This window comes from Ambystoma mexicanum, chromosome 5q, assembly GCF_040938575.1.
Source record: "Ambystoma mexicanum isolate Mex_15411 chromosome 5q, UKY_AmexF1_1, whole genome shotgun sequence".
Classification (NCBI taxonomy): Eukaryota; Metazoa; Chordata; class Amphibia; order Caudata; family Ambystomatidae; genus Ambystoma; species Ambystoma mexicanum.
The window spans coordinates 1,300,758,710-1,300,778,937 of NC_090933.1; the positions used below are offsets into that span (position 1 = coordinate 1,300,758,710).

General features: G+C 47.5%; 1 protein-coding gene across 1 annotated transcript in view; it reads right to left on the minus strand.

The window, feature by feature from the left end:
• The window catches only part of WDR97 (WD repeat domain 97), an 847,808-nt gene that overhangs the window by 743,203 nt on the left and 84,377 nt on the right, over nt 1–20,228 (minus strand). Inside the window, exon 4 of the mRNA XM_069621894.1 lies at nt 414–1,003. Within this exon, the coding sequence (XP_069477995.1) occupies nt 414–1,003 (590 nt within the window). The remainder of the gene's footprint in view (nt 1–413; nt 1,004–20,228) is intronic.

The window sequence follows — 20,228 nt, forward strand, 5'->3', positions numbered from 1 at the left end:
TTGTTACGTTGCATGTGCATGTTGTATTAGGGAGAGGAAACTGAGCTTCGTCGCTCTCACCCTGACCTAGCGTATTAACAATATGGGACAACCATTCAGGTTCAGAGACTCCATCAATGAGTCATTTCTTCTTAGGATCGCCCACATATTCGAGTTAGCCTTTTTAGTAGCCATCAGAGCAATCTCATTCCAAGTATTGAGGCTGCATATACTTTATTCTTTCAGTAATATTTGTACGACTTTCTTTCCAACATTATTTTCACTGGTCATCCTCTTTACATATGATTTTGTCCCATACCTTGCAGAACGTTCTAGTATGTCCGTGTTCACAGGTTGATCTCGCTAGTATAACAAATAAAGCAGTTGAAAAACAAAAACATGTGCAAAGGAACAATAATACTGATCTTCCTTACCGCATGTGCAGGTCCCTCCTGCTTGTGAGAAGAGCCCCGTCGCAGAGGTTGAAAACCATCACACCGTTGTCACAGACAGCAAAGCACCTTTGGGACTGCAGCAAAGACTTCTCGAGAGCCAGCATGCTCACTACATCGCGCTTATCGAAGCCCTGGGTCATCACTTTCTGGCTGACTAGTTTGTGGGAACCGAAACGGAAGCGCCAAGTGGCGATGTATCCTGCCCCACCGGTGACCAACTCGTTCAACTCCATGTTGTACGTGGCGCAGCAAATTACCTGCGAAGAATGTACGGTAGAAATCACTGAAAAGTCTGCACTAAGCACATTTAGGTGGTCCGAGTCCCAAGCCACGTACTGGTTTACGTTGGGAGCAACCAGCAAACCGCTGAGAGTTAGGTCAGGTTCGATCGACTTCTCTACGTGACCATCCGGTTGGTGCAGATGGATCCTGCCAGCAGCGTCCAGGCTGACAAAGCCCTTACTTCCATGGATGTATACCACCTGGCGCACTGGATGCTTGGTATTTATATGGCGCTGATGCTCAATGCCATGTGTCAAGTGCATAGATACAAGGTCCGACTTCTTCATCTAAAATCAGAGATATAACAGCACGATTAATCATGTGCAACACAGCAGTCACTCACAGCTGGTTAGTAAGCAAATCAAGCCCTGACTTCTGTATAACATGTTACTCACAGCCAGTGAGACAGTGACTGCACAGTTTACTGGGCGTGACCTATTGTGGGTGTGCATTACCTGTGTCAATCACTTCCTCTGGCTAATGTTCTCAGGCCATGGCATCTCAACGCTGTGGCAAAGTTCCCTGCCTGGCCAGCAGTGGGGGATGGTGTGGTCACCAAGAGGACCAGGTGTCAGCAGAAACCAAGGGATGCAGGGCTCGGCGTGAGGAAGAGGCCAATCTACGCTCACCATGTCACCCACAGAAGGCATGCACTTGTTACTTTGAGACATCAAAGAACACTCCCTTTAAGGGAACCTATTAATACCACTGAGATAGTAAGAGCATCAACAGATGTCCCAATCCCTCACCCTCTGTTATCCCCGGTTTGGAGGAAGGGTTGGGAAGGTCCACCTCAGTTCCAGAAATGAGACTCACAAGGTCACCTGAATCCTTCCATGTAGAGGAAGTCATTTCATGTGGAAGAGGATTCAAAGTAGCTTGTGGAACAGAACGTGCTCCTCACACGCAAACAAACAGGAATGGGAGTGTTCGCACACTCCCATCTCGGGACCCGACACCTACATCCGCTCACAGAGACAGAGGCTCAGTGATGCCTGCCCTTTGGCCTGCATTCGCAGTTGTGACATGGAAGATGGCAATGGGCGTCTATGTAGGCATGGTCTGCCTGCTGCAAGAGGTGTAACAGACTGTATAATTACGGCAAACATACTCCTGCAAACTAGATTACAAAAGTCGTGCTAAGGCAGGATTAAGGTGAGGGCTATATATACCAAGGGCCCGAGAGCGTAGTGTGGTTACATTCGGGAGGTTGGTGAGGTTGAGTGGAGGCATGGGGTTGTAATTTAGGGAAGAGTTATGAAGGAGGCGGTAGTGAGAAGAGTTAAGGAGGGGAAGGTAATGAGAGGAGCGAAGAAGGAGATGGTGAGAAGAGCTAAGGAGATGGAGGTGGTGAGAGGAGCCGAGGAGGAAATGGAGGGTGGAGATCAGGGGGAGGAAGTGTGGTCTGATGAAGAGGTGATGAGGAGCCAGGGAGAAATCGGCATGAGGAGTTGAAAGATTGTAGGGGAAAAGAGGCCACGAAGAGTCATCAGAAGAGTAATACAAGAGCAGAACCTGGGAGAGGAGAAATGGACACATGCACCCTAAGCCTGCAGGGCATGTGATTGGGATGAGAAACAAGCATGTGGCGAAGTATTGAGAAGTAGACAGACAGTGGGGTGGATAGTAAGGGATTAGGTGAAGGTCCCTTAGGAAGGGAGGATAGCTCTGTGGCAAAGGGCGAGTCTTGGAAGCAAGACCACGCTGAGCAACACAGGATTGAATCCTGGATCCGCGCTTGAAACCGATCTTGGAATTAAGCACGTTATAAATAACCTGCACGATCCAAATGTACACGGCCTAGTAGGATCGTCGTCCACCCATGCCTTGTTGTGCGTTGAGACACACGTGTATAGGCGCATAATAAATCACCCATATATAAATAAAATAAAGGAGCGTGTGGTATTGTAGCAAGGAGGAAAGAAGCGAGTCTGGGCTTGTGAGCAAAAGGACCCGGACTCCTGGACATGCATGTGGTCAAGAGCCTAGAGTACAGCCTCTGAACATTAAGAGGTGGTCTCCCTGTCAAACAGAAGCTTTGGGCCTTGTTGGGACATCGGCTCAGACCTGCCTCATTATCAGATTTCAATTGAATCAGAAATTCATCCATCAAGTCTGTGGAAGACAGCTGCCCAACCAAATACAATTCGACGGAAACTGGAAAAACTCATCCAGGTGAATAAAGACATGTCGGGATATTCTTTATACCTATCCACATTTCATTGTGGGAATACATCCCGGCCTTAATCTACTTTTGGCAGCGCAAAAAGCAGCGCGCAAAGCTATGGTTAATAGGTACCTTAATCTTAAACTGACCGACATAGAATCTAACACACCCACTAACCCCCTAGAAATAAGCAGCAACGTGCAGGCAGCATTAAAGACTCCAGATCAAACCTTATTAACATTATGTATTGGACCGGAACCCATATTGACAGGCCCCTCTATTCTCCTTGTTGACCCTTTAACAGTAAAACCTACGCCACAACAACCAGTAAAAGGGCAAACCACTAAACAGGAAAAAACTGGTGCTACTTATGTTCAATCCCTGCACAACCATAGCACAGACAGTCATGATAGCTCAGTCCCGGGAAAGAATACCAAAAATGTAATAAAAGAGTTTGTGGACAACAACTCTACGGATAATGTGCTGAAGAACAAACCCATCAAAATATCCCTTCTGAACACACTGGGCCTCATTACGTGTTTTCCGGTACAGTAACAACTGTACCAGTAAGCTTGCGGTACTGTTGTTACTGTACCGGCAAACTATGAGTTCTGTTCGCGTGTGTCTTTGCAGCCACCAGGTCTGACCTGGCGGCCGTACCGGCATCCGTGAGCAGAACATGACAGTAGCACCGGTACCATTATTAACGGGACTCAAAAAATGGGAATGGGGAAGAATTTTTTCCGGCACCCAGAAAAGGGCAATTACCGGTTCCGGCAAGGTCGTAATGACCCGTTAATTGTCCTTTTCTGGGCACCGGAAAAAAATGAATACTGGCGGCAGCCGTGCCTGTATTACAGGCACGGCTGCCGCCAGCCTCGTAATGAGGCCCATTGTCCCTGAACAAACACGCTAATGACATCAGGGAATATATTGAGGACTATAACATTGATTTACTATGCCTTACTGAAACATGGCTGAACCATGCGAGCGGTCCCAAAATAGAATTGACGGTACCAAGAAAATATAACTTCTTCAATAAGAACCGGGAAAACGGCAAGGGAGATGTTGTAGCCATTGTCGCCAGAAACAATTTACACTTCTTTGAAGTCCCCAGCAGTTTCGAGGGGTGCGAAATTATCCATCACAAACTCACCCCCAACAATAATAGCTGTAACAATATCATTCTGGTTTACAATCCCCCAGGGGGTACACCCAGATTTTTTAAAACATTTCTTAAAGTTTCTTTTTATTAATTTTCAACATATTTGTTTTACTTTATTGTGCATTTGTTAGACGCTTATACAGTAAGTCACTTCTGTTAAAAATCGCCCACAGGGCAACAGGCAGGGAACATGGGAATTAAGCAATAAAAAAAACAGGATGAGGGTGAACCTACTATGCCTTGTGAGTGAGTGTTCAGAACGTGCAAGTGCAGTGAGAAGTGGGAGTGGGGGTAGGAGCTGGAATGCCCGTGATCGTGGATGAGCAGTGAATGAAGTGCATGGTGTGGTAAGTGCTATGCGACCTGGATACGCATTGGGTAGTTAGTGCAAGCCTACAGGAAGGAGGCCGGTGAGTGCCGAGGCAAGTGCTGCGAGGTAGGCAGAGGCATGGGAGGCCAGGACCCCGAACGATACATAAGTGCCCTGGTCACCAATCACAGTGACTGAGAATTAGCAGATGAGGGAAGAAGGGAAGGAGGAGGTGAAGCGGAAAGTCTGGAGAAGTTTCTGGAACTTCAGTAAGTCCTGCTCAAGATGAAGCAGAAGGGCTGTTCCATAAGAGAAAGCCATCTGAAGAAAGTGATCAGCATCCAGCCCTCGTTTTAGCGAAATGCTTTACACTCAATGGGTAGTTCCAGAGGACCGTAGAGGTCTAGAGGGAGAGTATTTATTAGCAGAAAGTTGCAGATAGTGTGGTCCCAAACAGACTTGTGGATGATGCAGAGGGATTTGAATTTAATCCGTGCAGCAACCGGGAGCCTGTGAAGACTTTTTAGGGCAGGAGAGATGCGGTCCTTGGACTTAAGGCCAAGGATAAATCTTGCTGACCTATTCTGGATTAGCTAGAGGGTAGTAAAGTGGAAGTAGGTAGATTTAGGAGGCTATTCAATAGTCAAGCCTAGAGAGAACCAGGGCTTGAGTAACATTGAGTTTCTAGGGGAAAGTGAGAAAAGGGAGAATTCCTTTGAGAAGGAAGAGTTGAAAGTGGGACTTCTTGGCAATGCTCTGAGCGTGAGGAAGGAAGGGGAGAGAGGAGTTGAAAATGACTCCAAGCTTTCTAGCTTCAGATGAAGGAGCAAGGGCAGAGCCCATAAAGGATGGCGAGGGTGAACGGAGAAAAGAAGGAGCAAAGGTCCGAATGGGAATTATCTCATTTTTGCTGCCATTGAGGCAGAGATCATTTAAAGTGCACAAGGACTGGATGGCAGATAGGCAGTCAGGGATGATGGAAGTTGCAAGAAGGCCAGCAGGAAGTTTGAAAAAGAGTTGTGTGTCATCTGCATAGTACTGGAAGTTGGCAGAGAAGGAGGAAATGAGGAGTGCCAGCTGAGCAAGGCAGGTGTTGAAGAGCCAGGGGGAGAGGTTTGAGCCCTGGGGGACACCACAAGTAGAGAAGGAAGTAGGTGAGGAGAAGGTGCCCAAAATGACTTGGGATGATCAGTCAGTTAGGAAGGAGGTCAGCCAGTCCAGTGCCTTCTCTGAGATGCCAAGGTTATCATGGAGCCTTTTTATGAGGATAGAATGGTTGACTGTGTCGAAGACAGCAGAGAGATCAAATAGGATGAGGACAGCTGGAAAGTTATTGTCCACAGATGCGAGCAGTTCTTCACAGGTGTTCAGAAGAGCAGGTTCTGTGCCTCTGGATGCTCAGAATCTGGATTGATGGTCGTGGAGACCACCAACAAGTTCAGTGTATGAAGTGAGTTGTGGAAAGGCCAGCTTCTCCAGCAGTTTCCCAAGGAAGGGGGTGATAGTTGGCTGGATAGGTCGGGTCTGCTGTAGAAGGGGGCACACAAGGAAGTGCTTGAGGGAAGAGGCAAAGAGGGGAAAGATGAAGTGGCAAAAGAGTGGTTGCAGAGATCAGCAAGTGCGGGGGCAAGAGAGCCAATGTTGTCCTTGATGATTCTGAAGGAGCAAGGGGAAACCTGTTTGGAAGAGACCTTCATGGAGCAGACAACTCTTGTGGCTTCATGTGTGACAGGGGAGGAGGGGTGAGAGCAGGGAGGAGGGTGTGAAGAAGCCATAGGAGGCAAAGGAGTGAGGGACGGGTTGTTAGGGAGGGTAGCAAGGGTGCTCAGGATGTCCAGACTGTTAGTGGTGACGTGTGTGGCCAGTGCGTTGCAGAGGGCCTGGGATGGAAGAGGTGAGGAGACTGCGGATTTTAAAGAGTTCATCCGTGCTGTCGGAAGCACCAGACACCCGTGCCTGGATGTGGGCACTTTTTTTGGCATGGATGGAGAGTCTATATTGCCTTTGGAGCAGGAGGCAGCCAGTTTGTCAGAGGGTGAGCCTGAGGTTTGCCACTTTCGTTCTGCAGTTCTGCACTTGCGTTTCAGGGCTGCAAGTTCGGAGTCGTACCAGGTGTTACGTTTCAAGGCGGGTTTCAGGCGGATTCTCTTGACTGGGGCTAGAATGTCAAGGGTGCTTGTAATGGCCAAATGGAGGTTGCTGAGAGCACAGTCGGTGGTAGAGTTTAGGGGGGGGGGTGAAGGGAATGAAGGTAGATGCAAAGGCAGCAGCTGACACCCGTTTCATCGAACGGATATCCGTGAACGAGCTTGGCAGGGCTGGAGGAGGTGCAGTCAGAGGGCCAAGGAGTAAGGCAAACTGGAGAAGGGACAGAGAAAAGGATGTCAGTGAAAACCTCTCTGGAAGTTGCACTGACATAGGTGTTTGTGATGGGAAGGCCAGGTTTGGCCCTCAGTATGTTTTTTTGTGCTTTTTCCTTTCAGACTTTGTAAGAGAGGGAGGGTCGGTGATAGTGTAGCAGTTGGAGAAGATAGGAGAGATGGTGATTGCCATCAGGATGGCAGAGGATAGTTGAAGAAAAGAGAAGAGAGGCTGCACTGCTAGTTCTGGACCAGATCGCAAGGCGGTCAAGTAGTTACGGGAGGGGCACGCGATGCAATGCAATCTGTGGTGCAGAAGTTAAAGCACAACACATACATTTGAAAATTAAAATGGTACAAAATGCAATGCAATCTGTGGTGCACGATGTTAAAAAGCACAACACCTACATTTGAAAGTCAAAACAGGGTACAAAATGAAAACCAATGCAATCTGGGGGTGCAGGATGTTAAAAAGCACAACACCTAAATGTGAAAGTCAAAACAGGGCACAATGCAGTGTGGGAGAGGAAGATACAGTGATGCCAGAGGCAGAAAGAGGGGCACAGTTAAAGTTTAGAATTGTTAGTGGAGGAGGTAGTGGAAAAGTTCAGCCATCACTCACTTGACGACTTGCAGGCAGTGTGGGAGCCCAGGGGCACCAAACCGAGTTAGCAACAACTGCCTCATGATGTACAGGTACCAGAGGGAGGGTGCCCTTCGAGCACTTCCTGGCCCAGACAGGGCCTTAGGTGTGGGGTTTTGGCTGGGCGGGGGGGGGGCAGAGGGCTTTCGCCTGCTTGCTTCCTTTTGGCTATATGAGGCGGATGCCAGCCAATCACGCAGCATCAGGCTGCCTCCGGGACACAAAGAGCTGCAGGTTTTCATGGCGGCCATGTTTGGCATCTCAAATGGTATGGGAAATATGTTTCAGGATATGAGAAATGTGCCAAAACACAGCAATACCCAATACAAACTTTTTTCACTTTGTAGCGTTAGGATAATGTTGCTGATGCGCTTGCACTGTAGAAAAAAGCACGCCCCGCGAGCTTCGTTACTCGAGTAAGGCAAACTGCTCCAGTATTACTGTGTGCAAGCCCCAGCTGTTCAACTGGCATCTTGATGAAGGGGGGCTCGCGACAGCCCGATGGAGAACAGCCTCGTTCTTACAATGTCGTGGGGAAAGTGGAACACAATAACAATAACGTCAACCCCCCCTCTCCCAATCCCTGCTTCCCCCCTGCTACCTCTAGGCCAAGACCGGTGACAATTAGGAGGCGTTCCTTGCATAGTCATTCAACTAATATAGATCCAGCAGTTTTGATCTTTGGGTGCACCATTGGGCACTGTACTCCTCCTTTAGGAAGATCAGCACCTCCTCCCAGTCTCTGGCAAAGTGTGATAGCTGATTGTTTATCGCAAAGGTGGCCCATTATATAGCCACAAAGTCCCATACTTTACGAAACCAGTCCTGTAACATGGGAATGCATGCTCCTGTCCACCGCTCCGCGATGAGCAGCATTGCAGCAATAGTAAGCATTGTTTGAGCTTTTAGTCACCTCCAATCCCAACAGTATGACCTTCAGGGGCACCCCTGCCTCCTCTCCGGAGATCAGGGCCTGGGGCTCCTGGACCTCCCCTCCAGAAGGTCCCTCCAGCCTGTCCGATAGCACAGCGAGTAGAGCGCTCACTTTGACATCTGTACAGAGCCTGCTGACGCAGGTTCGAATCCAGGCAGGGCCAAACTCAGCCTTTCATCCTTCCGAGGTCAATAAATGAGCACCACACACCGTGGGAAATAAGGAGCGCTCATATACCTGAGGGTTTGTAGCGCTATATAAATAATAAAAAAGAAAAAAGAAGGGTCTGATTTTTGGCCAGTTCCACCAAATATGGGACCAGGTACCCTGCAGCCCCACATTCTCTCCAGCACTCTTGCAGGGACTCCTGATAGATCCTATGAAGTCGCTCCAGTGTATAGTGCCATTTGAATACCCGTTTGCACCAAAATTCCAGCACTTGGGACGCTTTGGCCACTTTCGGAATCCGTCTCCACAGCCTCTCCCAATCGTCCACTCTCAGCTGCCCATATATGACCAGGGCGGTCGATGTGTAGACTCGTCCAAGAGTTTATAAAGGCTTCATGTCATACCCTTCACCCCATTGTGCGTCGTCAAAAACTTTTTGAATGAGGTAAGTTGGCGTGTAGCCACCGACTTAACCTCTGGGTTCTGAAGCCAGTGCCGTAACTGAAAATACTGCAACCTTTCCTTCTCTCCCACTTCGAAAGCTTGTTTACATTCTACAAACAACCTGATCATGGGGCCCTGGAACATGTACTTTCGCTTCCGACATTCCCCGTCCCCCCGCCAGTGTACAAATGCCTCCTGCCTGCATGCCGGTGAGAACTTCGGGTTATTGAAAATTGAGGTGAGCGGGACGGGAAGGACGTGATCCCATATTTTCTCGCCATCCTCTCCCACGTGTCCGCCACAAGTCTAGTTATGGCACTCAGATACAGATGGTGAGGCCGGTGTTGGCTTGGCAGCCAGAGGATCTCCCTCACGTTGTGTTTCACCACAGCCCTTATCCATTACTACCCACTGCTTCCCTCTTGCCACTTCTGTATAATCCGCAGATGCAATGCCTCAAAATACAATCGAAAATTCAGGAGACCCATCCCTCCCGCTTTGCCCGGGCCGTCAGCAGGGACATGCTGACGCTTGGCCTCCTGCCCTCCTATATTAAGTTGACCGTGGTCTTTCCTAAATCCCTAAGGAAAGTTTTTAGGACCTCCAACAGTATCGCCTGAAAGAGGTAGTCTGGACAGGATAACCATTTCATGGCTGCCATCCTGCCCACCCACGATATCCAAAGGTTTCTCCACTTTTGAAGGTCTGCTTTAATAGCTCTCAGCATGGCCGGATAATTTGCCGCGTACCAACCTGTGAGGAGGGGGCTCATGCGAATTTCCAGATACTTTATCCCTTTGGGGCTCCATATATATGGTGACGAGTCCTTTAGTGCTGCTGCTTCCCTGCCCATAACCGTGAAGTTGTATAGTTCCGATTTGGCTACATTCATTTTAAGGCATGACACCTCCCCAGAATCGTCCAGTAACCCCCTACACGCTCTCAGCGACTCCACTGGGTTCATAAGTGTGAAGAGCAGGTCTTCCGCATATACAAAGTAATTAATTAATCAACCGAAATTAGCAGGAAGGCTTTCTATTTACTTTGGATTGGGTACATGTGAGCACTGTGACCCTAATTATTTATTCCAATCAAATGTAACACGATAATGTTTAGGTAAGGGTATAGTGCAATAGACTAACACTAGTGGCAAGGTTTTCACCATCCCAAAACATGGCGCCCGCAATAAGCAGGACGTCATAATAGGAACAAAGGAGGGACTTAAGCTTTGTCCGTTGCCGAGGCAACACACAAAAGCATTCCAAAATGGTGAGTGCAAGAGAATACGCAAGCAGCAGCGCAAACGCGAGAGACGCCGGAGGGCTTGAACTCGAGGTAAGAGATCATCAATGTTTTCAGAACACTTGCTAAATACGCACAAAGCGGACTAAGCAATTTAAAGTTTTGCGGGCAGTCTTGAGCGAATGAGATGCACACTCCAAGTAGAATAAATGAATAAAATGGAAACGCAAAATAGCGGAGGCATTTTTTGTAACTTAAACGTAATAAGCAGATGCTTGAAAGAAACAAATGTAATGCCGCTGGAAGTGCAATCACAAGCATACAGCGTATTTAGAATAATAACAGGAGCGTTTTTGCAATGGCGTATGCAGCTATAATTTTAAGTGCAAGCAATCGCATATTTGAAATGGGACACGAGCAAGTTGTGATTGCGCATGCAGCTATTGAAATATCTCCCACACAGGGGAATTATAAAGAGGCAATGTGCAAATCTAAAAGCAGCCCTAGTATACACATAGTATGTATAAAGAAAAGAGAATCGATACAAATACTTCATAGACAGCTATACTTACTGTACTATCTCGAGCAACTGAGAAAGGGTTTCCAAGCAAGGATAGATAACTCACTAGCCTCTGACATTTGTACACAGGGATTAGACCCTTAAAAAAGGAACTCAAACAAACCAACAAGGACTTTAAATGTCATAATGCTGCGAAGGTAATGTGAAATATAAACGGTATTTAAAGAAAACAAGCCATATGAGAATAATATGGCACAGTTGTACTATTGTGGTTTTCTGTTGAATCATTTGTGTCAATCTGACTTTGTGTTTTGTTTATTTCTCTTTTGTTTTTGTTTTTTTTGTTTATTTATAAAGTTTTACATAAAGATAATCAGACAATCAGAACAATTAATACTCAGCAAAAATACACAGAATAACAGAATATTATATATACATAACCTGCAATAAACCAGTAAATACTCAGAAAGTCATTTTGGGAGGTGGAGAATTGCTGGAGGATCTCTCTGTGTCACGGAAAAAGTTCTTGCTCCGTGGGGCTTGTCTGGGCAAAAAGTTGGTCCTGAGGGGCTGGAAATCACGGAATGCGCCTAGTCTTGATGATTGGGTTGAGGGGATGTCTGCCCTTGCATCTATTTCTCTTTTGTTATTTTTGTTTAATTACCCAACAATCCTCCCCACTCCAACCCCCAATATCAGTGAATCTTTATATATGTTTGTATATTTTTCTGTGCAAACCATATCATGTATATTTGGATTGATGATTATTAGCACAATTAGCCCTGATTTGAGAAAGGCTTTCAGTAGCCGAAACACGTGTCATCACTAAGGGCACAAAATTAAAATTCAAACTTATGGCACAAACAAACTTGGCACATTTCTTGATCTCTGAGTATGTTTAAATACACTACTATTTCCAAGGTGGTTTTATGGACTTCCTACCACCTAACTCATACTAGATGCGAGAGACCAGCAACACTAGAAACTCTCAAAAAAACAAATCTTGAATTACCAAAAGTGTCGCCTGACAGAGTAGTCTCTTAAAGGAGTCTAATTACGCATAAACAGGTCTTCCACATAGTCTGCTACTTTGTGTTGGATGCCGCGAAACGGGATGCCATGATTTCCCCCTGAGTCCCGCATTGTTTGCAACAATGGTTCTAAGTATATTGCGTACAGCAGGGGGGACAGAGGGCAGCCCTGCTTGGCCTCTCTGTAATTTGATCTCTCTAGCCATTGACCCATTGACAAGGAGGCAAGCCACAGGGTTGTTCTAATTTGCCCTGACCATTCGCAGGAAGTCTTCGCTCAGCCCCATTTTTTCCATCACAGTCAAATGCCTTTTCGGCGTAAAGGGATAAGAGGGAATCATACAAAAATGTCGACCTGGGAACTGTGACGGCCGAAAATGCAGACTTCTTTTTTTCTTTTTAAACCGTCCCTTACACCATATATATATATGTGGGAGGGTTAAGTGTATAATATTAATATGGGGGGTGCGGGAGTCTCCCTCCACATATATATGTGGTGTAAAGGGTAAAAAAAAAAGTCGCATTTTCGGCCGTCGCAGTGATCACAGATCCGGATAAGAGAGCAGAGCAGAGGGAGATGAGGTTTTATGTGCTTTCTCTATGAGGTGAACAATGCGCCTGATATGATCAAACGTCTGTCTCCCCAGCACAAATTCCACCTGATGTGGGTGTATCAATCCTGGTAGAGGTTTCTCAAGCCTACTGGCCAGTATTTTGGTATGATATGATGATATGATATGATAGTTTGATATGATAGTTTATTTATATGTCGCCTATACACAATGTGTTTCAAAGCGCTTCAAGGCAAGGGAGGGAACAAGGGAAAAAACAATGACATTCTTACAGGCCATGAACAGTAAGGATGTGAAATTAACTATCGTACTCGGCCTGACGACATTTCAGATAGTGCAAGAGCTAAAACATAGATAAGGAAGGGAGGGGGAGAGTGGGAAGGAAATGGAAACAGACAGGCGACTACCGTACTAGGCCTGACGACATTTCTGGTAGAGCCGGAAAAAAAACAAGAGGTGAGGGAGAGGGGTGCAGAAAGGTAGGGGAGGAACAAAACAAGCGACGACTATCATATTAGGCGACATTTAAGATAGTGCTGGAGGGGGTTGGGGAGGAAAAAAACAGTAAGGGGAGGGAAGAGGAGACAGACGAGGATGCTATCATTCTAGGTCCAGGGACAATTCTGATAGAGTAAGTGCATAGAAAAAAGTAAGGGGAGGAGATAGGAAAAGGGAGAAGGGAAAGGAGGAGAGAACAGAGAGTTAGCAGTCAAAAGAGTGGAGAAGCAAGAGGGGAGAGTGAATACAATTGCAGAAGTCAGTAGTAACACATAATGTTGCAAGCCAGGATACATCTTTAGCATTTTAGCATTCATGTTTATCAAGGCAATTGGCCTATATGCCGTGCATTTGGTGTGATCTTTGTTGGGTTTAGCGAGGAGAATAAATTTCGCCTCTTCCACTGATCCCAAAATTCTGCCTGTGTCCCTAAAGTGGTTAAAAAGGCTGGTCAAGTGTGGGGCTAGTTTCCCTCCAAATGCCTTACAAAATGCTGCCGTAAAGCCATCCGGCCCCGGCGCCATCCTCGACCGATATCTCTGGTCCTAACTCCTTGCCCACCTCCCTACCCAATGATAGCAGATACAGCACATCCAAGAAGGCCATCTGCCTTCTTCTCCCTTGGCCCCTGGGTAGCGTATAGACCCGCATAGTAGGCTGCAAAGCAGTCTTGTATTTCCCTGGTGAGGAAATAGCGCGCGCCCTGGTCGTCTATTATAGCCTCTATGATTTTGCTTCCCGGTGCCCCCCTCATCAACCTAGCCAGTAGGGCGTCTGCTTTATTCACTTGCGTGTAGTACTTTTGACGGACCAATAGCATTGCCCTCTCTGCCTTTTTGATTCTGAGGACATTGAGCTACCCCACCACCTGCTGGTAGTCCTTTTTTGCCCTCCTCGACGGCTTGGTGAATGCTCTCCTTCTGTTCTCCTCTAACTCCTTCTGCAAATGGGACTCAAGCTGCCTCAGCTGCCTCTCCCTTTGGGCCTTTGCTGCTATGACCTCCCCCCTCACCATAGCCTTAAATGCATCCCACCTCAGGCTTTCCCCCGTGTCCTCCTCCTTGTTGGTCGCAAAGAAGACCTTAATTTCCCCCTCCAATTCCCCCTTCGCCACTAGATCCCGCAATAGCTCTCCCAGCATTTCCATCCACAGATCCTAGGCCTACGTTCCTGTAGATGCAGCACCATTGTAACAATTGCATGGTTCGCTATTCCAAGTGGTCCCACCTCAATTCCCCCAACCCTACCCAGCAGGGGGGCAGACACCCACACGTAGTTGATACAAGACTGATTACCATTCACGCTGGAGAAGAATGTAAATCCCTCCTCGTCCCCTTTCACTCCCCTCCACACGTCCTTCAAACCCATCTCTTCAAACCCCTCCCATAGCGATACCAAGGCCACAGCTCCCCCATAGGCGTTGCCCCCATAGTGCTTCTATCTAATCTCTGCGACCAGGCTGCGTTAAGCAATTCCCTCTAGCAATTCCCTCTAGCGTGTCCAGTAGTTCTCTTAAGAGCCCTTAGCAAGAGCCCCCATTCCGTCAACACTCGATTATTGTAATGTTCTCCGGGCTGGCTGGCTGGCACTACCAGCATTAAAAAAACTACGAAAATCAGACGCAAAGTGCCCTGGCTACCAGTTCAGGACCGGATCAAATTCAAAACAATGTCAATCACCCACAAATGCCTCACTAACATAGCTCTTAAATATATTACCAACCTACTAACACCAACCCAAACCACCGAGACCACATGCTCCGCTACAGCCTTCCTTCTCTCTGTTCCGATATTCAAAAGAACAAAGATGGGGGGACGCAGCTTCCCAGTTGTGGCAGCCAAAGGTTGGAACACCCTACCTCTAGACATTAGATCTGACCCTTCCCACACTGCATTCTGCAGAAAACTCAAAGCCTGGTTCTTCACCTCCAATGCGTAGCCTCTGTGCCTCAATGATTACAGTTTCTTCCTTATACAACACGCTTCTGCGAATACATCTGCTCTACGTCATTTGTAAATTACCTATGTGAACAAGGTTGCACATGTAGATACTACTGATTATGTACTAATAGGATTACTTTATATGTAAATATCTTATGTCTGTAAATATTCTTATTATGATTTATACCAAACCACTGTTCTCTATTGTTGCCGGTGATAACCCTGTAATGTTTTTATTTATTACCTGCTCTCCGGCGCCCAGATACCTAGGGGTTTGGCGCGCGGTACAAATGCTAAATAAATAAATAAAAGCCTCCTGTCCTACATTTGGAGCATACATTGACACCATAGTATAAGTGATTCCCACGTACTATTATTATGAATCTCCCCCCTTTATCTGCCTTAAGGTCTTTTATCTGGATATCCGTCTCATTGCGGAGAGCGAGGGCCACTCTGCCTGTCTTAGTTGGCCCAGAGGCCAGGGATACCAGTGTGTAGCCCTGTATTTTTGGTCTTGCCTGGTCTTTCCTTAGGAGATGAGTTTCCCGGAAGGCCAGGTCATCCGGGGCTAATTTATTAGCAAGCTGTTCCAGCTTTTTCCTCTTAAGCAGGGAATTTAGACCCCTTTAAATTATGTGTGGCCCATTTGATTTGTAATATCTCTCCGTTGCTTCCCCATTTCTTTCTGCTCCAGTTCCCCTCAATGTGCTCCACTCACCCAGTCTCTTCTGTTTTTTCCGCCCCTCCTCCTTGGAGTCCAGCCCCCAACTTCTGGTGTCCCTCCTCCCTAACCCCCACCGCTTCCCCTTCTCCCCCCTTCCCATTCCCATCTCTCCTTCCTGCTTCCATAGTGCCCCCTCTCCCCCAGTCCCCCCTTTGCTCCCCCGCCCCGGGGTTCATCGCCCTCACTGATGCCAAGATGGAGCATCTCTCCCGCTCTGGTCGCCCGTTGATTAGCTCACATAATAATAATCCACTACCGCCTGAACCATTTTGCCAGTGTGAGCCACTGGGTTGTCCCTTATCCCTGTGCAACCTTGTCCCCCCTTTCTCTTCCCCTGCTCATGGGCAGGGGCTTTGCAAAGTAGGTCTCCTTCTGAGTCCTTCTCCCGCCGTTGTCCTTCACCAGGGCCTGGGTCTTGGTCGGCCCGCATGCTGGGCAGAGGGATCTCCTGAACTACTCTGAGCTTCCTCCAGCTGCATGAGGTCGATTCACTCCTGAGTTGTTGTGATGCGTTTTGCGCCCCCTCCCATTTAAATACCAGACGAAAGGGGAATGTCCATTTATATCGGATGCCCTTGCAGGCCAACTCCCTCACCACTGGGCCCATCAGCTGCCTTTTTAGTATTGTGCTGCCTGCCAAATCCTGCTACAGAAAGATTGTAGAGTCCTGTTATCGCACTGGTTCCTTAACCCTTGGCGCCCTAAGGACCGCCTCCTTCTGCGCATACCGGGAGAATGCCGCCAAAACATCCCTCGGCCTTCCTCCTGTGGTCCTCTGCACTTTTCCCATCCTATTGATTCTGCCCAGTTCAATTTCTTCTGGAGTCGCATTTCCCAGAATGTCCGCAAAGATCTTTCTGATCTCCGCCCTCAGGTTTTTGTCCGCAATAGATTCCGGTAGGTTTTTTATGCGTTTGTTGGTCCGCCCAACCTGTTCTCTGTGTCCTCCATCTGGACTTCGAGATTGTGCGTGGCCATAATGAGGCACTCCATGGCCTCGCCTTGTGCCGTGGTGTCCATGTCCACCTCCTGGAGGCCCCTTTCAAGGAGGTCCGTCCTTCCCCCCCAGCTGGACAACTTCCTGCCTAATTTCTGTCAGGGCCGTGTTGAGGTCCTTTCTCATCAATTGGAATTGTTCCTGGAAAGTCTTTATGAGGGATGTTTGGTGATTCGTCGTGGAGGTCGAACCAGGAGAATGTCTCCACCCCTGTGGGCCCAGTCTGGTCCTTGTGCGCTTCCATGTCCCTGTTCAGTTTCGGGGACACTCTTGCCTCACTTGGTGTGGCTCACAGGGTGGGAATGGTACCTCCCGTGCCCCCAGGGCCTGCTTCGTGGCCCTTGCATTGACCTTCAACATCCTTTCCAATCTTCCTCCGACTCTCTGCTGTTCTTCCCTCTTCTTCTGGAATCTGCCGGGAGGTGCCCCTCCCTGCTCTCTGTGATCTGTGTAACTTTAATTCTTCCTCCACGCACTTCATGCCTCTGCCCCCTTCCTGTTCAGGTGGTGTCTGGACTGTGAACAGGGGTTCCAGTCCTCCCCTCGGCAGCCTGGTTCCTTCACTGTCGCTAGCGATGACCGAGGAGCTGCCCCCACCCTGGTCCAGCTCTATTCCTTACTCCTTTAACCTGGGGGCCTCCCGCATCTCTCCAGGGTCCTCCCAGGTGCACTATGTGCCTCAGGGTGAGTTCCTTCTGCTGTGGAATTGGGGCCCACTCGGCCGATCCTCAGCCTTTCTTACTATTCCTCATCGTTCTTCCTGCTGTTTGCCTCCTGGATCGGCTGGGCCGTCCCTGCCTCTAATCCCGCCGACTGGTTCTCCCTTCTGCAGCGTTGGGGCCTGCATTGCGGCCTCCTCTCTATCAGCCCACCCCCCAGAAGGGTCCTTTCCAGGGAGCGTTTTTGTCTTTATCAAGGGCTATCCCCCTTGGTGTGGAGAGTACTGCTGGCAGCTGCCTTCTGCTGCCTGCCCTCAGCCAGGCCCTCGTGCTCCTCCTCTATGCCGGGCCTCTCAGTATTCCCCTTACGGGAGGGCCGCTTCTCCTCTCTTCCTCCTGGAGGGCTACCCCTGTTGCCCAGTCAGTTCTCTGGATGATAGCCCGATGCAGGGCTCTCGACCCGCTCTCATATGATTGCCTTCCCTCCTCTGCTGGTGCGGCGGCCAACCTCAGCTGTTCACGCCCGCCACTTTGTGCTTGCCAGCAGTCCGATTGCTCTTGTGATCCCAGGTCTGCTCCCCGAGTTACAGCTCCTGGTTGTGGGTTTCATGTGGTTCAGGGGATGGTGGAGAACTATCAATATACCCCGGGCTTCAGGAGCAGCAGCCGACACGTCTACCTGGATTTGACGCCCATCTTGGAAAAATCGATACACCCAGAGTTAATGAGGAACTTAAACATCTTTTAGCCACTCTTAACAGACCCAATTGTTCAACCATACTATTGGGGTAGCCTGAATAGATTGCATTACAGCGCATCTGACAAGGAAGCAGTAATATTGGAACAGAAGTTTAAGATCATAAACATCTCAGTACATAACAGCGACCCAACCCACATCAGGGGCCACACCCTGGATTGCTGGCATCTATGAACATTCAAACTGAATATATAGAAATGAAACCGTGCACTGTTTGTAGAGTTTGAGAAGCCCCCTCATAATACTAAGAAACTGGATAAAAACTTCAGTAGGAACCTTAATAAAGTGGCATCAAAGGATCTTAACAACTTTTGGTGTCCAACACTGACTTGGATCACCTGGACATCCTAATTGCCTCATATAAATCTCACATCTTGGGAACATTGTTTGTTTGTTTGTTATTTATTATGCGCGCCAGACTCTAGGGTATCAGGGCGTAGGAGGTAAGAAGTCATACAGTTTAGTACACAAGTTACAATGGTGTATAATAACATCTAGTCTAGCGAGCATAGGGTATACAAGTATTTACAATAAAGCAGAAGTGAAGAATATACACACAGTATATATACAAAAGATACATACAAGGTTATTTACAGTATCATCCTAGTCTGAAGGTTCAAGTATCATCGTTCTCTAGGTGCCGTCTGATCAGATTTTGCCTGAATTTAGTAAAGGTTTGGTCCATTCTTGATGGGGTAGGTAGTGAATTCCACAGTTAGGCTGCTTTGACTGGGAAGCTAGTGCCTCTGATGGTGGCTAATTTGTAGCGGGCACTTGAAGGCAATTGGAGTTGACTAGTCTCATGGGTCTGGTTGAAGTTTTTCTAGAGATTCTTTCTATCAAATAGTGTGGTGCCTTATTCTTTAGGCATTTATAGATAAGGGATGCTGTTTTTAGTCTGATTTTCTCACATGTGGATAGCCAATTATATTTCCTTCTTGTTACAGAAATGTGTTCTGTACTTGCGATGCTGAAAGCAGCTCTAAGGGCGTTATTTTGGAGTATCTGCATTTCATTAATAATACATTTGTTGGCACCGATGTATAAGGCATTACAGTAATCAAGTTTGGCTAAAATGAGGGCTCTGGCTAAGATCATGCAACTATTAGATGAGAGGAATGTTTTACCTGCTCGGATTAATTAGCAAGTATGCTGTAGATGAGGCTAGAGTGTTTACCTGTTTCGTGAATGTTAAGGTGGACGGTAAGTAAAAATGTAGTGTTTTTAATTCTTTGGCCACCTTAATAGACTTTCCATCGATGATAAAGGATGAATAATCAGGGCCAAGTCTGATCAGATGAGATGCAGAACCCAGGATGAGGAGCTCTGTTTTGTCATCGTTCAGGCAGAGGCCGTGGGTAGCCATCCATGCCTGAACGATGCTGTAAATTCTATTCACCAAGGCCAATTCCTTATCATAGTCCCCAGTAAGTGGTATGAGGATCTGGGTATCATCTGCATAGTTAGTGTAGGTGATACCCAGATGATCGAGATCCTCAAAAAGGGGCTTGGTGAATATATTGTACAGAGTTGGAGAAACACATGATCCTTGGTGCACCCCGCAAGTAATGGGAATAGGGTCTGCTGCTGCAGATGGCGAGAAGACCCTCAAAGTTCGGTCACTAAGGAAGGATTGTATCCATACTATGGCCTCCTTGGAGAAGTGGGCTGCTGAGTCCAGGTGGCTGCATAAGACTTTGTGGTCCACTAAGTCAAATGCAGCCGATAGGTCAAGGAGGAGGAGTAATGCTAATTTTCTATTGTCTCTTAATTTATCTATTTGAGCTTTAAGATCGATAAGAGCTGTTTCTGTAGGCCATGTAGTGGCCGGAAACCAGATTGGCGAGAGCCTAGGAGTTGGTTAAGTTCTAGGAAGTTCTGGATTTGGATATATGCTATTTTATCTAAGAATTTTAGCAGGAATGGCACCGTGGTATTGGGCCTATAGTTGGTAGGTATAGAGGGGTCTAGTGTTTGCTTCTTAAGGAGTGGGAGTACCCAGGATTGTTTGAGGTTGCAGGGAAGGGTGCCAGATGTGAAGGAGGCATTGATATGTTTAGTAATGAAAGGTGCTAGATCTCTGTCGGCGTCCTTGATTATTTGTGCTGGGCATTGGTCGCCCTTGCAGTTTGATGGTTTAAGACCCAATATAACTTTTTCAACCTCTATAATAGAGACTTTAGAGAAGTTAAATTGGGTGACGTGTTTAGTCTTAGGCTGAGGTATTTTGTTAGAAGGTGTCGTCAATGTTAGTGACGCTTTCTTATGGGCCATTTTCTTCAGAAGGATAGAGATCTTGTTGACTAGAGCACACTGAATATCAGAACACCATGTTTTGTCTTTGACACAGTTGTCTTGGGTTAAGATAGATGTTTCTAGTT